Source organism: Cryptotermes secundus, unplaced genomic scaffold (assembly GCF_002891405.2).
Source record: "Cryptotermes secundus unplaced genomic scaffold, Csec_1.0 scaffold1807, whole genome shotgun sequence".
Lineage (NCBI taxonomy): Eukaryota > Metazoa > Arthropoda > Insecta > Blattodea > Kalotermitidae > Cryptotermes > Cryptotermes secundus.
In genome coordinates this window covers 496,539-523,975 of record NW_019721029.1, presented here as the reverse complement: position 1 = coordinate 523,975, position 27,437 = coordinate 496,539, and the positions used below count along the sequence as shown (strand labels likewise).

The 27,437-nt window shown below is 41.0% G+C and overlaps 1 protein-coding gene across 1 annotated transcript in view; it reads right to left on the bottom strand.

Moving 5' to 3' along the window:
• Positions 1-27,437, bottom strand: part of LOC111875333 (transmembrane protein 132E) — a 536,521-nt gene that overhangs the window by 98,889 nt on the left and 410,195 nt on the right. Inside the window, exon 4 of the mRNA XM_023871491.2 lies at positions 19,193-19,505. Coding sequence (XP_023727259.1) covers positions 19,193-19,505 — 313 coding nt within the window. The remainder of the gene's footprint in view (positions 1-19,192; positions 19,506-27,437) is intronic.

Below are 27,437 nucleotides of genomic sequence, written 5' to 3'. Positions count from 1 at the left end.
GACAGTAAGAAAAACGTGTGGTGTGGTCAGTGAAATTAACTCTAATAAGGATTATGTCAACTGAAAAAAAAATAATCTCATCAGGAGTCGAACCTGCCATCTTCCGGCTTGTAGCATAGTGTCTCAACCAACTACGCTACCGCGCGCAGCAGCAGCAGCAGCAGCAGCAGTAGTAGTAGTGCTAGTAATAGTAATGTTAAGTAGTTTATATTTTAAGTGTATTGCATTCACATGAGTGCACTCAATAAACGACAATACGTATCAACTGCTGTATGCCTTTTCAATTCGGTTTAATTCTGTGCGTAACAATTATACCTCAGGTCACTGCAGACTGCACTGTCACAGATATTATGACATTAGACTTTAAATTGACTTTATGACCTACGAGTCACATCGTTCTGCTACAACAGATGGCACCACTGTGGTTTTGAGGTCAGATGGCATTGCCTAGGCCTTTTTTGTATTTACAATATTTTCTTCTACAATAAAAAAGAGTGCTTGCCTCCTATTCATCGGACCAATTTCGATACCGGTTAAATGATCACTGTTCCCCAATATGAAATATTATTTTCATCTCAGCAAGAGAAAAGAAGCGAAATGCAGCACTCTGCAAAGCATTCTTGAATGCGGTTTCTGCTATCTTACAGGGGCATACTGTGGCGTAGTTGGTTGAGGCACTATGCTACAAGTCGGAAGGTTGCGGTTTCGATTCCCAATGTCACTGGAATTTCTCAATTGACCTAATCCTTCCAGCCGCAATATGGTCCTGGCGTGGACTAAGCCTCTTAACATAAATGAGTACCAGGCATCATCCTGGGAGTAAAGGGCGGCAGGCGCGTAACCTTGACAACCTCATCGCCATCTGTGAGCCGATTGTCTAGACAAAACGTGGCAGTCTCGATGTCTCAAATACCTATGGGCCTTCACGGCCTGTTAGAATAGCTTTACCTAGCTATCTTACATGCCACACTGGAAGGTTCTTGTGAGAATGGTGTTGAGTCCTCGGGTTCCATAAAAGAGGGCGAGTTTCTTGAGCAACTTAGCCAGTATCAACTTCTCAAGAATTATTCTGCTGAATGAAATCAGTTTAGTTATGTAGGGAGGAAACAGACAAGGCCGGAGTTTGTCTTACATGTAACGTGGGTTAACACTGTTCTATGAGGCTTATGTTTCATATTAATATTATCTCATAAATGCATACATATGTGTGACTCGGCTGGATAGTATTAGCGAATATTTACATATTGTGGTGTGTTACATTTGTAGGATAAATAGATTAATGTCGTTATGATATGAAGGCACTGTAATGTAGCAGAACATTCATATATTTGTTGACTGGGGGAAAGGGAAGAAAAAAACGAGAAAATGCGAGATTGTGACACTGTCCATACAACGACAACAAGCATATATACAATTATTTATGGCGCTATTCGAGCAGATGCACAGGCCTGTTTTAATGGAGAGTAGTTAATCTTCTTTTTGCACAGGTCATTGCTAGGCAGTAAACATTACAGCCCACAATATGGATTGCTTTATTTAAAATACAGAAAGAAAGAAATTTATGGGCTCTATCTACATATATACATTATGTTTCCGTAATGTGTGAATATAGGGCCTTTTCATATATCTCCTGGAATCCTGTGACTTGTATTCTGCTGATATTATAGGAAAAATGAAGGCTATCTGTGAGCTAGTAATTTATTATATATATCTGAACAGGTAAAATATTCAGTAAATTTTCCCAGCCAACACTTTTCATGTAATGACCTAATATACAACTTCATGCCTGGAAAACAAATGCGTTATTAGCGAATCTGAATTTCCCTATGGTCTTGCAGGTACAAGTAGATTCCTTTGTACCGTCTCATCCATGTTAACTGAACTCTTTATGGTAAAAGAGGGAAGATGAGTGTGAATTAAGCTAAGTAACGTCAGGGTCTATTGCAGGCAAAGTTATTTTAGAATATACGGGTGAGTTGTTTGCTCCTTTCTGTTCACTGGATAAATTTATTATAGATATGAGCCCTAAAAATATGCATTTAATTAGAGAAGGTCAATTACCTAATTTTGGAACTACATTAATTGCACTCATCTTCTGGTATTCTTCACATCGTACTCTATTTTTCTCGCAGAATAAACAGTATAAATTGCCAGGTAGTGGAAGACATGCTTTTTTCATTGTATCTTCGTAATACAAGTCTGTGTGTGTGTGTGTGTGTCTGTGTGTGGGGGGGATCATCGAAAGTTGGGATTGAAAAGAGGCTGACGGTCTTGCTCTGTAAAAAAAATTACTGTTGCGAAATCCAACGAAGTGAAAACCGGATTGTCTAATTTGAACAGATAAATCCGGCAGAATCTTCTAAGGAAGGCTATGGCTCAAAAGAGGCTGTTTTACCAATGATGATATCTGTGGCATATATTCATGTACGTATGTTTTTCAACAAGCAGGGTTCCCTAAGACTTACAAATTAAAGCAGAAGTCATTACAACTTTAAATGTAGCTTATTCACTCCACTGAAGTAGCATTATTTTTGAACGCAATCCCCGAGCAGACTGATGCATTTGTCCCATCTTGGGATGAGTTTAAATGTTCCGTAATGGCAGAAATCGGACTTATGCATTCGCAACCATTCATCAACATCATTTCAACAGCATTATTGTGGAATCGGCGACCTCCCTGGTGTTGCTTGAAAGGCCTGAACAAAAGGGAGTCTGAAGGGGCAAGGTCACACGATAGGGTGGATGGTCCTAAAAATAAAATGCACGATTGACAAACGTTACACGCTACGAAACCTTACTTATTGAACATCCCTCTTATAATTTTTAGCGAATGCATCCTGTTGTGTATCATATATTGTTTCTTACTGATAACCGTCATAACACAACAATCAATAATACGTGTAAGTAGCTCTTAGAGGTAATTTTGCTACATGTTTCGGCCTTCAAAAGGCCATCGTCAGGCAAATACATTAAAATTTTCGTTAATGTATTGCATGTCAAATATAGGATATAGTGCTAATAATCTTCCAAGTGTATAAAATGGTATCAAATGATATGAGTGAATATAAAATATAAATTATATACATGCATGTTTTTATAATATACATAATATAACACCAAATCTAACATTACAAATCACAACAACCTGCCTCTTTTATCACGAATACATTTTGTATACGAGAGACCGTTTTTGAGAAGAAAGTTTGACTGAAACTACTAGTAGATTTAGAGTACATCGAAATGAACTAAAATCAAAATCGTCAGGCGAATTTCAGCATAGATTCCCATTCCAAAATATTATGAAATCAGTTCAAGATTCAAGGGGATAACACAAAGCGAGTTGACAGAACTGGCGCTAATTCTATGCACCTGGACTAAAGAACGCATTATATTTCAATTTTTTCCTGTAGTAATGGTCAGTATTTACGTTGCCTGTTATAGGAGGGCTACAGCTGCAAGTGGCGCTGCCCTTACGACCCGATATTCAATCGAACATTATGTCGCTGTAACACAGTAACTAAATCTGATAAATTTCCTAATACGAAAAATAATTTAATATTTAAAACTGTCCACATGTAAAATACAGTAGTCCTATCATCGTAAGCATCAGATGCAAAATTACTAGTATCTCTCAATCATTTTCAACTACGAATTACGTACTATATCCTGACACTATTTGACAACTGTCCCCTAATAATTTTTATGTTAATATCAGGCTACTCCTCAAGCACCGGAGATAAATCCAAAGTTACCAGAAATTATACAAGACCACTCAAATAATTTTTACATTGTTGAGTTCATGTTTATTTCTTCATTTTCGGAGAAGAGCAGCAGTTTAATCCTTGCTTCATAAGGAACATGCTATCCCTGTAAGAGGTCGTGGAGGCCCATAAGCTTGTGAGACTTCGAGGGTTACACGTTTTCTAGACAATCGGCTCACAGATCGGCCTCTCTTTACTCCAGGAAGATTCCTGGTACTCATTTCTGTTAGACGCTGCGGCGAACCCAGGGGTATAGTGCAGCTGGAATGATTAGGTCAATTGAAAAATCTAATGACCTTATCGGGAATCGAACCTGCGACCTTCCGCCTTGTAGCACAATGCCTCAATCAACTACGTTACCGCGTACTTAAGTAAAAGGAGATAAGTGTAAATGAATATTTTCTTGTTGTATTTAATGACGACTTCAATATTGCGGCTATGCGGCTTGGGAGCGAAGGATAATGATGAATGATAGACTGAAACAATTTCGAAAGAAGTGGTCGTGGCCTAATAGACTACTATCCAATAATTCTGCTGCATGATCTGAGGAATAGCGCAATACCTCAGTCAACACAGACGGTGTCCCGGCCGAGAATCGAACAGAGCACCTCCAAAACACAAGTCTATAGCGTTACCTCTACATCATCTCTTCAAATATAAATTAAAATTTGTGAAGGGTTGGACCAATCTTATTCTCCGGCTGCTAATGCAGATGTTGACAGAATCCAAGAATTTCTTTCTTTCTCGTGTATCTACTTACTAGCAACTAAATATAAATTTCCTCTCAACAGGGGAACCAACATACTGGCCCACTGACAGAAATAAAACACCAGACCTACTAGACTTTGCTCTTACGAAAGGAATCTCAGACATATATACGAAAATAGAAGGAAACTTAGATCTAGTTGCCGATCATAGTGAAATTATTGTAACCTTGGGTACCCATGCCATACTAAAGGAGACAACTCCCAAACTCTGTACAAAACATACGAGACAGACTGGAGTAAATTTGGAGACATAATTAATAGCAATATAAATCTAAATCTCAGACTTAAGAGCAAACAGACATTAACGAAGCAGTCCAATATTGGACAACCCTAATACAAAACGCGGTCTGGACAGCAACACCTGCTGTAAATAACAACAACAGGACTATATTAGAGAAATGGTCGTGGAAAAAAGACGAGCACGCAGAAGGTGGCAAGCACCACGAAATATACAAGACAAAACTCATCTAAACAGACTCGCCCATAGACTCCGCTCAGCATTAAACAAATCCCGTAATGCCTCTTTCCAACAACATATCTCACGTCTAGCACCTGATGATCGCTCTATATGGAAGGCTACAAAAAAATTCAAGAGACCAACAGTAGCAATCCTACCTATAAGAAGTATGGACGGAAGTTGGGGCAGAACAGACATAGAAAAGGCTTGTGTCTTCGCAGATTACGTAGCAAAAGTATTTACTCCACTACCTGTGAATAATATTGAGGACGAGCTAGAAATAAACGCCTTCATGGACGCACCTTGTCAACTAGATCTTCCGCTAAAATATCTCTCACTAAAAGAGGTAAAACAAGAGATAAATAATATAAGCTCCCACAAAGCTCCTGGTTATGACCTAATTGTAGGTTAAATCCTGAAACACTTAACTAGGAAGGCCCTGGTCCTACTAACAGTCGTCTTCAATAGTATACTCCGATTGTGCTACTACTCTAATCAGTTGAAATTTGCACAAATAATTATGATCCACAAACCGGGGAGACCAGAAACAGAGACATCATATAGACCTATTAGTCTCCTGCCTATAGTATCCAAATTGTTTGAGAGACTCCTTCTAAACAAAATTAAAGCTTCAGTACCATTGTCAACCATAATTCCTAATCACCAATTTGGATTTCGGGAAAGGCACGCAACAGTGCAACAATGCCACAGAATAGTGCATTATATCATGGAAGCTATGGGCGACAATAAGATTTGTACTGCAGCATTTTTAGATATACAACAAGCGTTCGACAAGGTCTGGGACAAAGGCCANCGTAGCAAAAGTATTTACTCCACTACCTGTGAATAATATTGAGGACGAGCTAGAAATAAACGCCTTCATGGACGCACCTTGTCAACTAGATCTTCCGCTAAAATATCTCTCACTAAAAGAGGTAAAACAAGAGATAAATAATATAAGCTCCCACAAAGATCCTGGTTATGACCTAACTGTAGGTTAAATCCTGAAACACTTAACTAGGAAGGCCCTGGTCCTACTAACAGTCGTCTTCAATAGTATACTCCGATTGTGCTACTGCTCTATTCAGTGGAAATTTGCACAAATAATTATGATCCCCAAACCGGGGAAACCAGAAACAGAGACATCATACAGACCTATTAGTCTCCTGCCTATACTATCCAAACTGTTTGGGAGACTCCTTCTAAACAAAATTAAAGCTTCAGTACCATTGTCAACCATAATTCCTAATCACCAATTTGGATTTTGGGAAGGGCACGCAACAGTGCAACAATGCCACAGAACAGTGCATTATATCATGGAAGCTATGGACGACAAAAAGATTTGTACTGCAGCATTTTTAGATATACAACAAGCGTTCGACAAGGTCTGGGACAAAGGCCACCTCTACAAAATCAAGAAAAAATTACAGAGTCAAATATTCTTGCTACTGAAATCATATTTAACGGAAAGACATTTCCAAATTAGAATAAATAATGGTGTATCAAACGTCCATAACATCAAATTCGGATTGCGGCAGGGAAGCTTCTTAGGCCCGTTCCTATATTTGCTCTACACCGCTGACCTACCAACTACAGATAATATTGTTTTGGCCACTTTTGCAGATGATACAGCAATACTCTCAGCAAATCAATATCCTCTGATAGCCTCTGTAGACTTACAACCAAATCCGAAGTAAAATATCTAGGACTTCACTTAGATCACAAACTAACATGGCAAACACACATAAAAATGAAACGACAACAATTGACGTTAAGGCGAGACAGATGAACTGGTTTATTGAAAAGCATTCACAGCTGTCTCTGGAAAATAGAGTCTTATTATATACNGAGAGACTCCTTCTAAACAAAATTAAAGCTTCAGTACCATTGTCAAACATAATTCCTAATCATCAATTTGGATTTCGGGAAAGGCACGCAACAGTGCAACAATGCCATAGAATAGTGCATTATATCATGGAAGCTATGGACGACAATAAGATTTGTACTGAAGCATTTTTAGATATACAACAAGCGTTCGACAAGGTCTGGGACAAAGGCCACCTCTACAAAATCAAGAAAAAATTACAGAGTCAAATATTCTTGCTACTGAAATCATATTTAACGGAAAGACATTTCCAAATTAGAATAAATAATGGTGTATCAAACGTCCATAACATCAAATTCGGATTGCGGCAGGGAAGCTTCTTAGGCCCGTTCCTATATTTGCTCTACACCACTGACCTACCAACTACAGATAATATTGTTTTGGCCACTTTTGCAGATGATACAGCAATACTCTCAACAAATCAATATCCTCTGATAGCCTCTGTACACTTACAACCAAATCCGAAGTAAAATATCTAGGACTTCACTTAGATCACAAACTAACATGGCAAACACACATAAAAATGAAACGACAACAATTGACGTTAAGGCGAGACAGATGAACTGGTTTATTGAAAAGCATTCACAGCTGTCTCTGGAAAATAGAGTCTTATTATATACAGCAATTATTAAACCCATCTGGACCTACGGCATTGAGCTGTGGGGGTGCGCTAAACCATCCAACACCAAAATTCTGCAAACGTTTCAATCGAAAACCTTACGAGGTATACCAGGAGCACCATGGTACCTATCAAATAAAACCATCCACGAAGACCTCAACATACCCTTCATAACGGATGAGATAAAAAAACAAGCTAACAAATACCAAAACCGGATTATAGGCCATGAGAACCAGCTAATCGATGAACTATCGAACCCACACGCTAATGCAAGAAGATTGAAGAAAAAAGTAGCCAGAAGGCTTAAGAAATTAAATGGATGTGAACTGCCGCTGGGCAGTTACCGCCTTCAAGACATGAGAAAATATATCACATTTACTTGTTACTTCCTTTACGGTTAAGTAGATTGTAAATTGGCAAAGTTGGCAAAATAAAAAAAAATACTTACTTAATCAGTTCCTCGCACCTTAACGGTGTCGAGGTTGTTTTTTATTTTGACCATTTTACAGGCGGCAGGACTCCTTGGACGAGTTATCAGCTCGTCGCAAGACCTATACCTAAAAACAGGACGAAACAAACACAAACAAAACATCAATGCTTTGTGTGGGATTCGAACCCACAATCCCGGCTTCCGAGGGAGCGAAGACAGTACATACCTCAGACTGCTAGGCTAACATGACCGTTCTTTTTTGTGGATTACTGCGCTAAAATAAGCAAATTCGGTGCAATGTCCATGGAGAAGACTTTAAAGAATATTCCGCAAAGTTTTAATATTAACAATATTTGTTTTTAAAGGAACTGCAGAATGTTTAATTCATCTGCGATTATTGAACTATACACGCTCAATTTTATTGCCTGTTTTCAAACAGATACTATTTAAACTTGATGTTATCTACCTACCTGATGTTACGTCATCAACGTAGTCTTTCTGAAGGGAGAAAGTAAAGTGTATCACAGAAACGAGTTTCTGTTTAGATTAGAGCGCCTGTCTGAGAGAGCTCTAAACCAACAGTACATACATTTTGCTATCGTAGTAATTGAATGTTGCTTTAATTTACTTGGAAGCAAAATGCGGTTAGTCTGGCTTATAGACGTCCTATTTCGTTTTAAAAGCAAATATTATGTTACTGAAATAAGTAGACCACGAAAGAAGTTTTATTATGACTTCAGTTCAGAACAAAGTAAATAAGGGAATGTTTTTAAGAGCACAAATATACTGATCTCTTGCAAATATATATTAATGACTAATGAATTTCGAAACCAATTTAAATGTACTGCATTGAATATTGAGTAACGTAGCTTCCTACACCCTTCCCTAGATGCAGTTACGGGAGACACTCTGAAAGTGAAAACGCTTACGGTTAAAACCTTCAATCACTTAATAATTGATAGGAATTTACATCCCAAAACTAGAATAACTATGATTTAATAGTCAGTTACACATATATACACACACAAAACACAACCAATAACACTATGGTAGCAGAACCCGAGGGTTGAACACAAATAATACCAAAGCCTGCTATTCATAAATAGCATCTACCTTCCACCTTCGAAAACTACTCGTGTCTCCCTAAGATCCAGCTTTGGGCAGCGCCATAGCTCAAGCGGTTATTCGCTGGCTTCCCACCGTGGCGGCACGGGTTCGATACCGGGTCTGGTCAAGTGGGATTTGTGGTGGACAAAGTGGCGCTGGGGCAGCTTTACTCCTAGTACTTCGGTTTCCCCTGCCAATCTCCATTCCACCAATTGCTCCACAATCACCCTCACTTATCATCTGGGGCTTACACAATAGGCCAGAAGTGGCCGCAGTACAAAGGACATAGTCCCACCCCACTAGGAATAAAAAAAAAGATCCATCTTAATATTATTCTCCCGTATCTGTCTCGGTTACCAAGTTGACGACTTCCAAGAGGCCCATTCACCAAAATTCTTCGCACATTTCATGCCCTCCCTTCAAAGTCACATATCCAGCCCCCTGTAGCCACACTGGCTTCACTCTTCTCGGTGCCCTGTCTAAATCACCGCGTTCCCGCACGCAATGTGCAGTTTAGCAAAACATTAAGCAACTCCTGGTAATATACCCGGGGGCACGCGGTAGCGTAGTTGGTTGAGGCATTATGCTACACTCAGGAAGGTAGCGGATTCGATTCCAAATGAGGTCATTAGATTTTTAATTGACCTAATCTTTCCAGCCGCACTACGGCCCTGGGATCGACTCAGGCTCTAACAGAAATCATTTCCAAGAATCTTTCTGGGAGCAAAGCGTGGCAGGCGCGTGCGGCTGAAAACCTCACCTCCATCCGTGAGGAGTGTCTAGAACACGTGGTCCAAACCTGCTTGGTTTTAGCCTGTAATATTACTCAATGAACTGTATAAGTCTGGAAAATATCTAGAAAAAAAATATATAATGCATTTGCTTCACTCTCTTGGGTCCTAATATTTCTCTTACCATTTTGTGAAGAAATATGTAAAATTTACGTTCTTCGTTTGGATGAGGAAAACAAGTTCTAGCCTACTGGAAAGCTGAGAAAAAGGCTCGTTTCTCGCAAAAACCTATAGTCAGACACAAAATAAATCTCTGCTATCTACATTAGTAAAACGTGGTTAGCCAGAGCGTTGCTGGGTAACGGACCGGTGAACACACCGCGACAGAATACGCGCAAAGCAACCTTGGAAGATGTGTCTCAGGGATGAATGTAATTTCACGTTGCTAGGCAACAGCCTTACCAATGAAGACGCTGGCTACGAATCACGTGATTTGTTTTCTGTGTGGTCTCATGCTAAGATGGTCTCATGATAAAATGAGACTCAGACTCAGTTCAGCAGTCGTAAACTGGAGGATTCGAGGTTTTCGTCAGGAATACGTCGTTAAGGGCAGTTCAGTAATTGATTGTTTGTGTATCCTAGATACAGTAATCTTGGAAGTGCAATAACGAATTGTAATTACGACGTGTGAAATTATCCAATAAATCGAATTATCAAATTCGGAACCCATTGTTCGCTGTCGCGTTACCAGGATACACGTTACATTATGAGGTATAAAGGATCACCGAAGGTCGCAGTGCAAGGGCAGGATTATTATGGTCCACCCCTTACGCATATCTATATTATATGTTGCTACATTTCGGGAAACAATATGGACCTTCTTAATAAGCGAATGAAACAACATATAAAAAAGGAACAACGCTATTGCATGTAATGAAATGTCTGGTTACGTTACCGCACAATCCCCTTCACACAGGATCAAGTTTATGGACTTTGTCTACCGTCCAGCATTCTAAACAAAACGATTCGGAAACTGGATGTGTTTCCGTCCTCAGGTGAAAAGAGTGTGAGGCACCTACACTGCTGAGGTAGCCTCAGTCACCGGACAAGAATTTAGCTCTTTCTAATAACTCCAACGGAGTAGGTACCTCCGTCCCTTTCACCCGAGGATCGAAACATCCGGTTTCCGAAATCTCGTGTTCTTTAAACACCCAGTAATCCCGAGTGTTATATACCATCGTTAAGGGCAAAAAAAAAAGAGCTCTCCCTGTAACAAGCCGTGAAAGCCCATGGGGTTGTGAAACGTGGAGGCTCCCACACTTTCTTTAGACAATCGGCTCATAGATGGCGGTGAGGCTGTCAGCCTTAAGCGCCGGTCGCTCTTTACCCCAGGAAAATTTTTGGTACTCATTTCTGTTACAGGCTGAGTCGACCCCAGGGCCATAATGCGGCTGCAAGGATTAGGTCAACATAAAATCAAATGACCTTTTGGGAATCGAACCCGCGACCTTCCGGCTTGTAGCATAGTGCCCCTCATATTTCAAAGAGAGTTTAATAAACCCCAAAGAGCTTCTTTGGCAATTCTGTGTAATGCATTATTGAGTAGTCAACCTTTACAATCATATCGTTATGAAGAGGATAAATAATGTTCCATACAGCACTAAAGCAACTTTTTGTTTTCGTTAAGCCATTCTCCTAACGAGCTACTACCGTCATTACACTCCTGAGCCATATACGTCACATGTAATCGCTTCCTACCAGTGTATTTCTACACAGAAAATATAAGAAGATCCCAAGGGAACAGTCAAGCAATCAACCGAGCTCTCATGATCTTGGATCTAGGTCTACTTTCAAATTCCTCGACCGGATAGGACAAGCATTTTACCTTTGTGAACTTGTAAAATGGCACACCTTCACGACTCAGGTTGTTCTCATGTGAATATCCCAGTATAGGCGCCAATGAAGCGAATTACGGGAAACAATCACTTAATAACACTCAAGGCAATGTCACAGGGAAATTGATATGAACCGTGTTTGTTCTCGAACATACTGAAGAAATCTTACGCCGTCTGTATGACTGAGAGCTGAAGAGGGAGATCGTTCTCTACGTCACGTTACTTATATCGCTCCTTTCCTGAATACAACTGCTTTTCATTTCTTTTTGAGGCTCGTAAAATATACAACTCGCCATAATTTCTAAGTCCTTCATAAGGAAAACAATATGCTTTACGGGCAAAATACATGCTCCTTTTATAATCTGTGTTGTTCTTGGAGAAATGATCTTCGAGCTCAAAATGTACCTAACTGATAGCATTTCAGCATTCCTCTTGTTAAATACACGAAAGAGGGCGAGTGTACCATAAAATATTCAGAACTTACCACATGTGTTCAAAATATAATCTCTTTATGTACGGCTTATTAACAATGGCATTAGCTCAGGCTGTAGGCTACACAATCAGATGACATATTAGTGGACGAATTCGAAAGGAAGAGGTCGATGCCTGATCTGAGGCATTATCTAGGTAGCAACCAGTAGGTGCTGAGATATGCTGAGATGTCTTGATCAGAACAACAAATCTGCAACTGATATTTGGACTTGGGACCTCCCAAATATGAAGAAAAAATTGTTCCAATCAAAAAGAACATCGGAGTTTATGATTCGACCAAACTCTTAGTTTCGATAAATCGAATCGCGATCTGGGTTTGGCGCTAGTGTCGTTCCCATCTCAAATATTACTGAGTCTACCATATTGTTTTTACTGACTATAGAAAATTAAAGTGGTAGAGGTTATATTGCCGGTCACGGTAGCCGAGCGGTCTAAGGCGTGCACTGTCTTCGCTCGCTCGGAAGCCGGGATCGTGGGTTCGAATCCCACTCAGGGCATGGATGTTTGTGTGCGTTTTTCTGTGTTTGTCTACAGGTAGAGGCCTTGCGACGAGCTGATCACTCGCCCAAGGAGTCCTACCGTATGTGTAAGATCTAGTAAACCGAAGTGAAACGGAGTTTCATGGAGGTAGGCCTAGGCCCAAATTGGGGCTGTAGCGCCATAGGAAAACAAATAGGTTATATTGGCCTCTAATGGCGTAACTTTCACATCAAAACGGTCAAATGTTTCAAAAGTTGAATGGTCTTCACACATAAGGTTATATGTTAATCTCATAAACCTATAATATTTCTGTAAGAAAGAGAAGTACCGATAGGATAAAAGAATCTTCCCGGTATCGGAGAACAAGAATCCGACAAGAAGCTCTGAAACTGTACTCGTAGTTCTGAGAAGCTGAGTGCTGTACAGAAATGACACTGAATCTGACAGATTTCATTATTGACTCTTGGGCATTGTGTTGACTTACAGTGTACTGTATTCCAGACACATTACAGGAGACGATAGAAACAGGTCACCAAGTAATAGAAGTAGTGGAAGACAATTGTGGTTGACTGTCTTGTCTGTACGTGCACCAGTCGAACGGTAAATTCACAAAAAGAAAATTCCGTCTACTGCCGTTTACCAAAGTGTCAACTGGATACGTGACCTGACTTTTGTGTCAGTTCGAACGTAGGACGGAGGCAGCATCCAGGGTCTCGGAAGCGCTGCTGTATTCCCTACACTGACTTGCTTCACTGCAGAATAATTTTACCACATTCAAGCCCTTACACTTTGTTGAGAATGATCTACCAGGCTAAAACTCTCAGGGAAATCCATTATTTTGTAACTTAGGAATGAACAACAAGAATTTGGCTCTGCTTGGTAACTGCTTCATGCTGGTTTCTTGCTTGATTTATTCTTCGACCATGAAGATGGAGGCAACGTATTCCTCCGAAACGTCAATTGACTTTCAGCGGACTAGACGGCGTTATATCTCTTAATAAGATTTTTTTAGAAACAATTACGATTCTAAATTGACGGCCGGGGATTCGTTGCGCTGTCCACGTGATACCCTCTATCAGCTAAAGTTGGCACTAACTTCGCCGACAAGCGGCAGTCCCTCGGTCGGTGTAGTTCGCTTGAGGACTAAAACCACGGAGTTTGTTTTGTTTGTTTTTAGTATTATGGTTTACTGTTTGATTCTTAATACGTTTATGTATACTCTGCCAGCTGTGTGAAGGATCTGCGTGTATACTAATTGTAATTCGCTTGGATTTGTGAGTATCCAGTATGCAGAGAAGTGGATATGACGTCAAGTTAAAAGAACCGTTGGCAGTGCATGAAGTACCTAACTAAGGTGTGAATATTGACACTTGGTTATGAAAGAAATATCAACGTGTTATCCGATACCTAGAAAGCGGCAATGCCTCCTATACTTAACATTATGGACGTGTGTTAGTAATAATTTGTGGCATGTCGTAGTTACGGATAAGACCAGCAGATAGCACCAATAAACGACAGGCGCAGATGCCTGTTGGTATTGTAATCTCGACTTTCGCGAAAATTCTGCATCTGGATAGCGGCGCCGTTTATTCTATGGAGCTGATTTTCCAGAACTTTTAGAGTTTATGGAGTGGAAATTCAGTGAAATTGTGATTTCAAAGTGTACCTCAAGGGCTACAATGTAAGATTTGAGGTTCTCACAGCGCTGGCTATGAAGAGTACTATCTTCTGGGATATAATGTCGTGTAGTCCGTTGAAAGTCAACCGACGTTTCAGAGGAACATATCGCCTCCATCTTCAGGGTCGAAGAATAAGCCGAGCAAGATATCTGCTTGACGGCAGGTGACAAGCAGGCAGATGGAGACGATATGCTCCTCCAAAATTCGGTTGGCTTTCAACGGACTGCACGGCGGTATATCCCAGAAAATGCTACTCTCGAGAGTTATGATACAAGTATTTAAGAGTTGATCAACAGAAGGGTTATCTGTGAAAACAGTAGCTAAAGACGAGGAATTGCATATTTTCCCTTCAAAATGTCAACGAGTTTCATAGCGGTTACATAAATGAAGTGCACTTACTACCAGAAAGGCCGCGCCACAGCTCAAGCGGTTAGTCGCTGGCTTCCCATCGCGGCGGTTCGGGTTGGATCCCGGGTCTGGTCAAGTGGGATTTGTGGTGGACAAAGTGGCGCTGGGGCAGGTTTTCTCCGAGTACTTCGGTTTCCCTTGTCAATCTTCATTCCACCAATTGCTCCACAATCCCCCTCACCTATCATCTGGGGCTGGTACAATAGGCAAGAACTGACCGCAGTAGAAGGGACTTAGTCCCACCTCAGTAGCAATAAAACAAAAATAATACACTCAGTTTTAACCACAAACAGTAATAGCGCTACCCCTAATCTACCCGCTTCACAAATCACTAGGATACACTGTCCGTTTCCTGGAAATGGATTTTTCACAGGAAGTATCACTTCGAATCACTATAAAGTTTTCTTGCTATTTCTTGTTCAATCACTTTGGACTGCCGACCCTCAGAACTTGACCTAATTCTCCAATTCTAATTATATAACATAATTTACTAATCTAAGACTGACTGCTCACTTGGAATTCCTCGTTATGTAGCCTCGGGAGGAGACTCCACGGAAAACATCGTCTCTCAACAATTCGTAGGGGTGTTTATAGCCCCGTTACTTAAAAATGGACGTCCTTTATTGTCGCGTATTTTTGCACTTATAACGCAACAACGGGCTATTTACCAAGAATCTGTATCTGAGGGAACGTGTTTATTGAGCCACTGCCTAGCAATGGATCTATACGTCACAATATGTACGTCTCTCATGTCTATTATCGTGCATTACGTTAATTATTTACGGTGAGGAAAGTGATCAAGTCCAAATAAATATATTCTTTGTGTAGGTACCTGCCATAAACAGGAAGGAGCAGAAATTTATAAACTGTCAGATAGTAAGGAATTATGGGGTCACAATGCGAGCGGCTCTGGACTCCGTCCCCAGAATCCCAGGCGTGTTGCATTTGTAACACACTTCTCTAGGAATGACAAACGCCCTCCTTATGTTTCGCGCCTCAACATAAGGAGCCAGCACACTTCCGTACCGTGGAAGTGCTGCCATCCACGAATTGGGGAAGAAAACAGAAATTTCATATCAGTTTAAATCCTGGTTTAATTTTCTCTTGGTGGTGGTAAGAAAGTAAATGGGTTGGGGTAGCAATCTAAAAGCAGCGCCACATCAAACCCGCACTTCCAATTAAATTTCTCCCTTCAATCTCACCATCCACCTTAATAAAAACCCCTCTTTTCTGTGGACTATTTTCTAAAAGAAGATTATTCTAACAAAGTGAAAATATCTGTGCCTTTAATGACTACCTGCCTGACCNGAGATTGTCTGTTGGCTAAGTAACTGCGAAACCAGATAATAATAATAATAATAATAATAATAATAATAATAATAACTCCGCTGGCAACGAAACTATAATTTATTAACTGATGTTCCGCTACATGTTTCGACCCTTATAGGGTCATTCTCAGATGTTGTGATTTACGCAGTTTCATTACTGAATTGTAAAGCGTGTATTCAGATTTACATACGTAAGCTTAAAATGACGATGTTCTATGTACATTTATATTCTAGCATCTAGATGTTGATTTAAATACAAGATATATATGAAATAAAGTTAATAAATCATAGTTGCGTTGACGGTGGAATTTGTATTATTAGTTATAATCACGCAGCAGGATGCAAATATTAAAAATACGTCATAATGCATGCTCACGCGCATAGAAAAACACACATATACATACTCGTACATACGTAGGTAAATATGTACATACATGCATATATATATATATACGTACAACGTATGTCTCCTAATGTGTGCTATGAATGATAGGGGGCTTCAGGCTATCACACAGACACAAAGTGGATGAGGAAACTCAGATCAGAAAATAGTTTCGCAAAAGAACTACAAGGGGGCACATAATCTCTCTGCAGAACCATCCAACGGCTATCGATAATATTTAATATTAGATTACAAGGAAACTTTTCAAAATATTTACTTTTGGCCAAAGAACCCGATCCATTATTTCATGCTCAAGTTAAATTTTATACAAAAAATTATAAAAATGTGCCGCCTTTCAAAAATATTGTAGATTTCAGAAGCTAATATCTAGCCTTCATTAAATTCTCTAATTTGTATTGTACACTACTTTCGAGTATCTTATGTTCAGCCGACTGCAAAGAAACACTGTAAAATAGTCACTGGTAAAATCATTTTAAATTCAAATCTGAGCTCTTTCTTTCATATCTTTACCATTCGCTCTCCTTTATTTCCTTTTCCCCCTTTAAGACTCTAAGTAGTGCCCTCCTTTCTCCGCTACAACAGTGACTCCAGCCACACCTTTACCCTTCTTATGGCACAGTTTTGAACATGGGGTTGCCACCTGTGCAAGTTCGTGAAAACTATTACACACGTGAAAGTCATTACCAAAATATACATAGATAAAACACGCATGGTCATATATAGTATCCTATTTTATGTATAGAGTTCAAGAAGATGGAAATCAGTGAGCACACCTGTTCCACTTATCTACTTCAAACCTCACGATATAATTTCCTATGACGAAGCTCTTTATATGGAGAAATATGACATTTATATATTTATTTTTAATGGGTTAAACTACCTGAGCGCCGGTCACAGTAGCCGCGCGGTCTAAGGCATGAACTGTGTTCGTTCGCACGGACGCTGGGATCGTGGGATGGAATCCCACTCAGGGCATGGATGTTTGGTGTGTGTATGCATTTTTCTGTGTTTGTGTTTTCCTGTGTATAGGTAGCGACCTTGCGACTGGCTGATCACTGGTCTAAGGAGTCCTACTGACTGAGAGAAATGATTACGGAACTGAATAAGAAGCGAGGGTCCTGAATGGGCTGGAAGAGCAATTGAAAAAGTCTACATGAGAAGAAAGTCACGAGTCACTAGTTACAAACTGTAGTTATCTATTCGCCTTATTGAGCGATAACTTCTCTAACGCCTCATTTATGCGTTTAGTCTAACTCTTCTGCTGTAGGCGCACGGCCAATTCTCGGCTTGCAGAGGTACCGGGTCATGATAAGGAAGTTACCGGAGACATTTAGATATACAACTTTCTTTATAAAGCATCTACTTTGCTACCAAGTGTGTGCTCGAACGCTTCAAGCAAAACGACAAGCAATGAATTGTATTTCCGGACTTCCAAATTTCTTGTAAGATATATGGTTTTCGCGGCGGTGACTATGCAGAATGCCGTCTTCTGGGATGTGGCGCCGTGTAGGTCTAGTGTAAGCTAACATTTCGGAGGAACGTCTGTTTACACTACATCTATACGGCGTCACACCCTAGAAGACGGCATTCTTCCTGATTCCTTACTTGTTAATAAGATCTTCGAGCAATTCACTAAATATATTATTATTCTTACAGGGGAAGGCAGAAACACTACATGTTTCTGCGTGAAACTGCCGAAGCTTTGCTTCAATATGCATTCTGGAAAACTAGCAAAGAGAATAAGAAATCAGTGTGTGACACTCCTCGACTAAGAAACGCAACTTGTCCAAAAGACTTAGGCATGACATGTGCATCATTCCGAATATTAATCGCCATGTAGCCGACGGTATGTCAGGGGGGATGAGGGGGGGTAGATAATTCGAGTGGTACCTTATCAGAAACACGTTTGTAAATCTCTCCTCCACTATGGCTCTATAGCCCTTTGGACCTTGGCCGTTTTTCAGTCGGTAGGACTCCTTGGATGGGGATCAGCCCGTCTCAAAGCCGCTATCTACGCACAGAACAACATAAACACAGATACCCATGCCTCGAGTGGGATTCGAACCCAAGATTCCAGTGTTCGAACGGGCGAAGATGACTCATGCCTTAGACCGCGCGACCACTGCTAGCGGAACATTCGTAATCAGTGAAGATCAGAGGAATTACTGTTAGAATATTTGTATATTATACTTGTTTCATATGGTCAAATTTTATCCTCCTAGGTATTTCCACCGGATGTGGAGTCATACACAGCTTATGAAGAAAAGAGTCTGCACATGCTTGCATTGTCATCTGGTATGTAAGCATTATCATGAATGCACAGGCTGCAAGCTGTGTATGTGTGTTGAACTGGATGCTTCCGGAAAGGAACATTCTCAGGTACAGTGCAATTTATGCACTGAAGGGATGCGTCCCTGAAGACCTTGCATAATCCAAAAACTGGCATAATGGAAGACAAGTTTCCTCACAAGTATAAATATATGACCATATTTTTTGGGATTCGCATTATTCCAAACTTTACGAGTAAAGTGAAAATTTATTAACATTTTTTATACCGCACTATTTCAAACGCGCATAATTCAAATTCGCATAAAATTCGACCGCAATGTATATTGAAATCCCGTCAGAAGACTCTTTACTATAATACTTAAGAGGAAAGAATAACTTCAAACTTAAGACCCCAAGCCTGAAGACAAACATGTTAGATAGTAGTTCCAGTTACAACTATTCTGAATGGATATCTGCCTTACCTTTGATATTGGTAGCACCGACTGGATATCATCTTTCTGAATTTCGAGTCGTGCAGTGAGTTTCCGGCGAGTCTCCTCCAAAAGTCCATCTCGTAACGGCCGATGCTTGGCGCTAGATCGACTACCACCATTCAGTGCGTGATGGCTATGACCACCGTGCATCTGCCGGATATTCACTCCCCCACGCATAAACGATGTCCTACTTTCAGCTCCCTCGAGGACGTACCGGATACTCCACACAATTCGGCCGCCGTCCCATAGGTCCGAGCTGTCCTCCACCACCTCAAGCAGCCAGGAGAACACTTCCTCCACCCTAACAACAACAACACAAATATTTAATGCAGTGTCCACTCACAGAGTTCAAACAAGAAGGAGCTTAAGCGTCTGGGCACATGACCATGTACAAGTTCAGTTTGGCAGGGTCGACGTTTGAGCCTGTATTGCCCCCCGGATACTGTTTGTTCTCATCTTCCTGGATACAGGAAAACAAAATGAAATTTTTAAACTTGTAGGTCTACACTAGAACAACAAAAGAAAACCGAGACGCAGTTACGGAAGAAACAAGGAATAGACATGATCATGGCTATAATAAATTTAGGAGAAGAATACGTTAAAACGTATCTTTGTGAAATTTGTTTTGAAAATGTGGATTAGATGGAACCAGATAACGATACCAACCCATGATAGGTGTTTGTGATGGTGGTGATGAGGTTTCTTGTTCGATAATCACACTCGAAAGAGAACTGATAATTTAAGGAATAAGATTTAATGTATTCGATATGATGCCATGTAATTTGGTAGATATGTACGAAAATTTATAAGGAACTTGCTACTTCCAGCGTTAGGGTACATTCAGAATGGAGGTAGCAGATTCCTCGGAAATGTTGGTGCTGATCTACCAGACTATACGGCGTCACATACAAGACAACAACAGTCATCTTAGTCACAGTATTGAAAACTTGATATCTCACGTGTAAGGAAGACACTGAACGCGACAATTCAATTCAGAGTATGGTCTGATATTATGGGTCGAATATTTGCAATTATCATTTCTTAGCTCAGTACTTATTATAAATGAAACTCATATCATTTTCTTACACTATATACTGAGGGCAGAAAAAATGAAAGAGTTTTGGGAACAGAATACGGAGGAACATATTCGGATGTAAATAGTGGATGTATAACAATGCAGACGAAAACTGAATAATGAGGAACTTCATACGTGTGCTCTTCATCAAACACCACCAGTTTGATGAAACGGATGAACAGATAGGAGGGACATTAAAATATATTGAAAAGATCAGACTTGCATACAAAATGCTGAAAGGAAAGGTAACACTCCGGAGAGGTAGACGTACTGCAACTCCGGTCACAGTGGCCTCGCGGTCTAAGGCATGAACTGTTTTCGCCCTCTCAAACACTAGGATTGTCGGTTCGAACCCCACTTGAGGCATGGATATGTCTGTGTGCGTTTATTCTGTGTATGTGCTGTCCTGTGTGCAGGTAGGGGCCTTGCGACGGGCTGATCTCCCGTCCAAGGAGTACTACCGACTGTGTAAAAAGATCAAGAAACTGAAGAAAAACAGCCAAGATCCAACAAAGGGCTGTAGAGTCATAGATAGATAAACAGATAGATAGATATACTGAAATAGTAATTAAATATAAATAGTGTGATGATGTGAGTTGGATTCAATCTGGCTCAATATAAGGACCAGTCCCGAGATCTCGGGAGCCCACTAATACAGTTGAAATTCATTTGCAATTCAGGAAATTTTGAGGGGCAGGTGAATTGGAACAGAATGGATGAATGGGGTGTGGACTGGAAGAGAGTGGCGAAACTTCGGATACAGACGAGAGAGATGATGTCTGAGAGCTAAAAGGAATTGCGTTATAGTATATTATGACATGACAGAATAACACGGGACCGCATCAACACACACGCGACGCGGTTTGTCGCTAGGAAACGTCCGCCCTTTACACGCCACAAAACAATAGAGGATCTGTTGGCGGCGGTGTTTTCTATGTGCTCAGACCCGAGGCTATATAACTTGCCCGAAACCGAAGCGAGACAAGTAGCTCTAACAGCTTCACTGATTTACACACTTCACGAATCATCACATCACACGCTAAGTCTCAGTCTGTTAGTCTTCACAGGTCGCCAGCAGCAATCTAGCAATCAGTCAAGAGAATTAGATGCCGTCGTGATTTACTTGTGAGCCAGTCGCCATTCGGAAAGGACGTGAGTACGGGAGCGGAAGAATCTCAATAGTTGGGAGTCGTTGACAAGCAATCGCCAGTGAAGACTAACATATTGAGACTTAGCGCGTGCTTTATTGATTTCTAAAGCGTGGATATCAGCAGGGCTGTCACTTGTAGTTACAAGTGTTCAATAAATGCTATCTCCAATCCTAATCCCGTGTCTATTTATTAACAAGTGACAATATACTCGTATTTAGTTTCTTTATATATTTGTACGCATTTACAGAATAAGTACAATTAAAATTAATCCGAAATCAAACCGAGTATTTTCTAAAAATATTTACGAAGTTATGTGTATTCTTTTTGTGTTATTTCGTGAATCTCAATAGCTGTGCTGTAGCTCTGGAAGTTATTTACTCGTCACAATTATGTTCATTCACTTTGTTTGCCCATTTTCACTTAGAAGCAATACAGTACCACATAACAGAAGGTTAAACATAGAGCTCATCATGAAATCCCGCCCAGTAGCTATGTGTCGTTGAACCAAACTCAAGACTCCTATAAACACAACTGGCACACTGAAAACAGGCTAAGCAGGAAACTGGGGATAAGAAATATAAAGGAATTCGAGCGCACAAAGTTAGTTATTGTTGTAGGTGACTATGTACTGTGTTGAAGTTCTCTACTGGGAACACGACCTCTACAGACGAGGCGGCGAACTTCTGCTCTATTTCGCACTGCAACAACTGGCGTCCCGCCATTGTGCCCCAGTGTCTGCACGCTACGGGAAACAGACTGCAGTGCCCGTGTTTAGAAGCGCTGTTACTCGACAGGGATGAGCATGCTAACAGCGACAGTAACTGAAATTCGGTTCTCGGACTAAAATCTCCAAGAGTTTCATATTAAACGAATATTCTAGATTTCAGTTTTGCAAGTTTTATTGCGTTTAGTAAATATTTCGTATGCGAATGAAAGAAATGGAGCGCAAACGACTGGAAAAATCAACCAAACTTGGCAGCAACAGAAAACAACTACACATTTATCATTATTATGATCGACAGGAACAGTGCCATGGTTTGGATTCCACGGATCCGTTCCGATCACATCTTGTATTTTATCCGACCATCTTTCCGTGGTTCCAAATATTTCCAAAGATGTTGTGCCGTTGAGCTTGTGCAGGAATTCAACATCGTTAAAGGCGAAGTGCCGGTCATGGTAGCCGAGCGGTCTAGGGCATGTACTGTCTTCGCTTGCTCGGAAGCCGGGATCGTGGGTTCGAAGCCCACTCAGGGTATGGATGTTTAGTTTGTGTGTGTTGTTTTTCTGTGTTTGTGTACAGGTAGAGGCCTTGCGACGAGCTGATCACCCGCCCAAGGAGTCCTACCGAATGTGTAAGATCTAGAAAAACCGAAGTGAACGGAGAAGTTCATGGAGGTAGGCCTAGGCCCACTGGGGCTGTAGTGCCAAGGGGGGGGGAAAGGTGAAGTTGTTCCTGTGCTTAATCACTCACAAGTCGTAACTACAACTAAGTGTAACACTCTTGCGATCACTCAATGCTGAATCTTCACAGTGTGCTGTCACTAGTGTTCACTGTCCGTTTCCTGGCAACGGATTTATTACAGTCTCACTGTGACTTCAGATATCACTGTAACTACAGCACATGTAAAGACTTGAACTCACACACTAAGTCTCCTTGGCATAGTCTAATTCCTTTATTGCTTTCACCTTCGAACGCCGACTCCCTGAATTCAGATCTACGCTTCTCTAGCCGTGCTGGATTTCCGGTTATATACTCACGGGTCGGAGTACAGCATAGAAAACACGTTCATTGCGTATTCGTTGGAACGTGTTTACTGAGTCGTTGCTAAGCAATGGGCATTGAGCTGACCCACATAGAAAACACTTCTTGCAACACTGTTCTATTCTTGCGTGCGTGTATTGAGAGCGTTGCCTAGCAATGGCTACATGCGTCACAATATATTACCAAACCTCCCTATATACAGGAGATCCTTCACTATTACCGATCTGAAGGCTCCAAAGTATTTCAGTACGTCATTCCCATCGTGACAAAAAGGGGTTTATTCCCTCATTTCTGCAGTTTCTACTCTTCCTTTTTGTTCTACTCGTATCCCTTGTCCATGCCCAAGCAATCTGTGACCCTTCTACGAGAAGCAAATAAAGCAACCAAAATCTCTGTCGAAACTCGTCTCGAGGACACTAAAAAGCGAATCTCAAGTGCCTTGCATTCTATTAACTCGCTCAATATTCTGGATGGAAAATGAAACGAAAACCCCCGAACCGATAACTACGAGCTGAAACGTTGAATTTAGCCGTTATTTGTGTTAGGTTTCTATGTGTTGCTTCCTTGTTCTCATAGCATGTTAATGACAATATCAAGACATGGCCTGATCTGTGAAGATGGAGTAATGTAATTAGCCGATCACTGGACGATGGAGCTGACGGGCTGCCTACGGGGTTATTAATTACATGTCGCGGCCTGCGGTTCATGAAGGAAAGGGAACTGTGTGGGCAGTGCGGTTGCTGAGTGCGTGGTCACATGCCAACATTTGACTGGGGAAATGCCCCAAGCGGATGTGCCAATCCTCTGCCCAGAGTGCTTAATTTAGTTACAGCAGAGCTGTTTGGCGCCGAGCACAGTGGCCGCGCGGTCTGAGGCATGAACTGTCTTCGCTCTCACGAACACTAGGATATTGGGGTCGAATTCAACTCGAGGCATGGATGTCTGTGTGTGTTTATTCTGTGTTTGTGGTGTCCTGTGTGTAGATAGTGGCCTTGCGACGGGCCGATTCCCCGTTCAAGGAATCCTACTGACTATGTAAAAATACTAAGAAACTGAAAAAGAGGCCAAGACTCAACAAAGGTCTGTAGAGCCATAGACACAGAGATGGATAGATAGACGGTGATTTCTTGCATGAACTGTGACCTCTGCGGGTGAGAAACAGGTAGCTACTGTAAGAAACAAGGTTATTTGAAGAACTATTGAAAACAATAATCATTAAGACGGGATAATGTTCAGAATTATTACTCCCAGATGTAAACATATTTTTACAATGACCAGAAAAACAAGAGAAAACGACATTACTCAAAATACGACGAAGACGTAAGCCAAATAAACAAGAGTTGTAACATATTATTTCAATGTTTAACATTTTAATTTTTAGTATAATTTTTTAAAAATTCGCAAATGCATTGATAAAATAGTAGAAAACAAAAGTGAATATAGAAATACATATCACGTGACGAAGGCCGAAAAGGCCGCAACATGTTGTAATTGGTGTATGGTGTAATTATAGGCATAAATTGTGGTGACTGAAATAAATAGTAACTTGTTCAAAATCAAAACCATTGAAAATCCAAAACAAGTACATAAAATCTGAATCGAAGGGTAAATAAGTTAGACTGATCCGTGAGGCGGAATAGCTCAGTGGGTATAGCGATGCACTCCGGCTGGACGGCCGGGTTTCGACTCCCTGCAGATATAAGATATTTATTTCCTCCATAGCGTCCAGACCGGCTCTAGGATCCATCCAGACTTCAATTCAAAGTGTACCGGGGGATCTCTCCCCGGGAGTAAAACGGCACAGGCCATTCACGTTCATCTAGTGCTGAGGTCAAGAATGATGGAGCTATAACTCCAGGACCCCATACGCCTGCATGGAGGTGTGATTAATTAGCGAAGCTGAGGGACAACTTCACCTTAACTTCAGTTTCATTCACAATATAATCGTTTGCATTCTGGACTTAATCAGACAATAATATTATTGGGCGGGACAGAAGGTTTATTCCTCTTTTCAGAGTTCGTTCTACTTAAGGCATAATGAACCTTTGGGGATAAGAATAACGAATGGCAGAGCCCTACATCTTCACTTATGAACGCCAGAATCTTAAGATCGGGTCTTGGAAGCCTCTAGATGGGTACTGCTTTAGACGTTGCGTCGTGCGAGCTGAACTACCAGAGTTACCATGAGGACACTAAAATGTATGACGTTACGAACTCGAAGACATTTAATGTCAGCCTACTCATTTGTACGTCCATGTTTGTATGTGCTTCGCAGGCTTGATTGTTGGAATCCTGGGTTCGAATCCCATTACATGCATTGATGTCTTTGTGCGTTTATTCTGTGTCTGTGTTGTCCTGTGTAGGTGGCGGCTTTGCGGGCTGATCCTCCGTCCAAGGATTCCTGCCAACTGCCTTAGGTTAAGAAACTGAAGTGAAAAGAAGCGTTTCACTGATGCCCTATGTTCCAAATGGGAGCAACAGGAACAGACAGACAGATACGCGTAGTTGGTTGAGGCACTATGCTACAAGCCTGAAGGTCGCGGTTCGAGTCCCGATGAGTCCCGCACTATGGCCCTGGGGCCGAGTTAGCCTCTAACAGAAATTAATATCAGGAACCTTCCTGCGGGGTAAAGGGCGACCAGCGTGTAAGGCTGACAACCTTACCAGCCGACTGTCTAGAGAAAATGTGGCAGCCTCGATGTTTCACAACTCTATGGGCTTTCACGGCCTCTTATAGGGATAGCTTTACCTTTTTTTACTTCATTAAATTTTCAAACCTTCTGAAGATATATCACCATGCACAAATTCAGAGCCTGGGCTCTGTGGCGCGAGTGATTCTTTTACTTCGCAGTTTCACACAGCGACCACGGCTTGTCGTGTTGATCACTGGAAGCCACGAAGCGTCAAGGTGAGGACGTAACCAATGTCAGTGTATTACATCACGTTTCACGAAAATCGGCAGACTAGTACCTGTAACATTAATGCTTGAGATTCAACCGCGGGGAAAAAGGGCGGATGGAGGGTATTTCTGTCCGTCTGTCTGTCTGTCTCCCTCTCTCCCTGTCTATCACACACACATACTGTCCCGAAGAATGAACCATAGGACACCTTCAGAATCAGAAAAAAGAATGTAAACATTTTGATAGCATAGAAAAGCTAAATTTATCCTTGTGCTTAGTTAAGAATCACGCCACAAAGACGTGTAGGGCAGCGGAGGTACAGCCCCAGCATTCTTAACCTCGGCACTAGGTGGAAGTGAGTGGTCTTCACACTCCGGCCACTTTAAACCTGGAGAAAGAGCCTCCAGGAACCAGTGAATATGAGACTGAATGGGCCACAAAGTCGGTCTGGATGTTGCGGAGAAAAGTATCTTGTATCTGCTGGGAATTGAACCATGGCCGTCCACCCCGTAGCCTATCGATACACCGACTAATCTATCCTGGCTCCTTTTCATAGGACAATGAACTGTAACATTAGAGATGATGTATATAGCATAATTAAATAAAAATATAAAGTCAAGTATAAGGTTTATTAAAATAAAAAAAAAATATTTTATCAGGTTTATAATTTAACACATAACGGAAAAGAGCAAAACGTACACAGTCTCAGAAGAGAGATTATCAACATTAACTTTGAATACAAGCCTGATAGGTAGAAGAGAAACCGGTAGACCTTGTAAATGTTGGATGGAAGCTGGAATACTTCAATACTTCAAGTTATCTATGGTTTTCCAAAGATGGAATTTATATCAGTATGGAAATATGAGCTAGTAACCGAAAGAGGTTCCTTCCTAGAAATTCACGGTGCTCAATGTGAAAGAAAGCTATCAGTTTCGCATTCCTTATCGTAATATCCACACAGTCATTCCAGCAGGCAACATTTCACCGTGTCTTCATTTCCGAATATGTCTCGATATTTAAATAAGGGGAAGAACTGTGGTATTTGCAGAGCGTTCTCCCATGTAACAAAAGAAGGGGTAGGGAGAATATATTTGCAAATGAGAATTGAGTGAATAAATTCCCACATAGACAGTTTAGCAATTTGCTAAGTCTGTTACAGTAACAATGTATGTGTAATGCATAGTTCACTGCTACTGTCAAACCCTAACCCATTAAACCTCTGAATCATTTGTATGGAAACCCCATACTTTCACAGTCCCATAAACTACAAGCTGAACAACCTCGCCTGCTCCGTGATTGATTATGCAACTAAATCGACGTAAACTGTCGTTCAGGCTGTGCATAT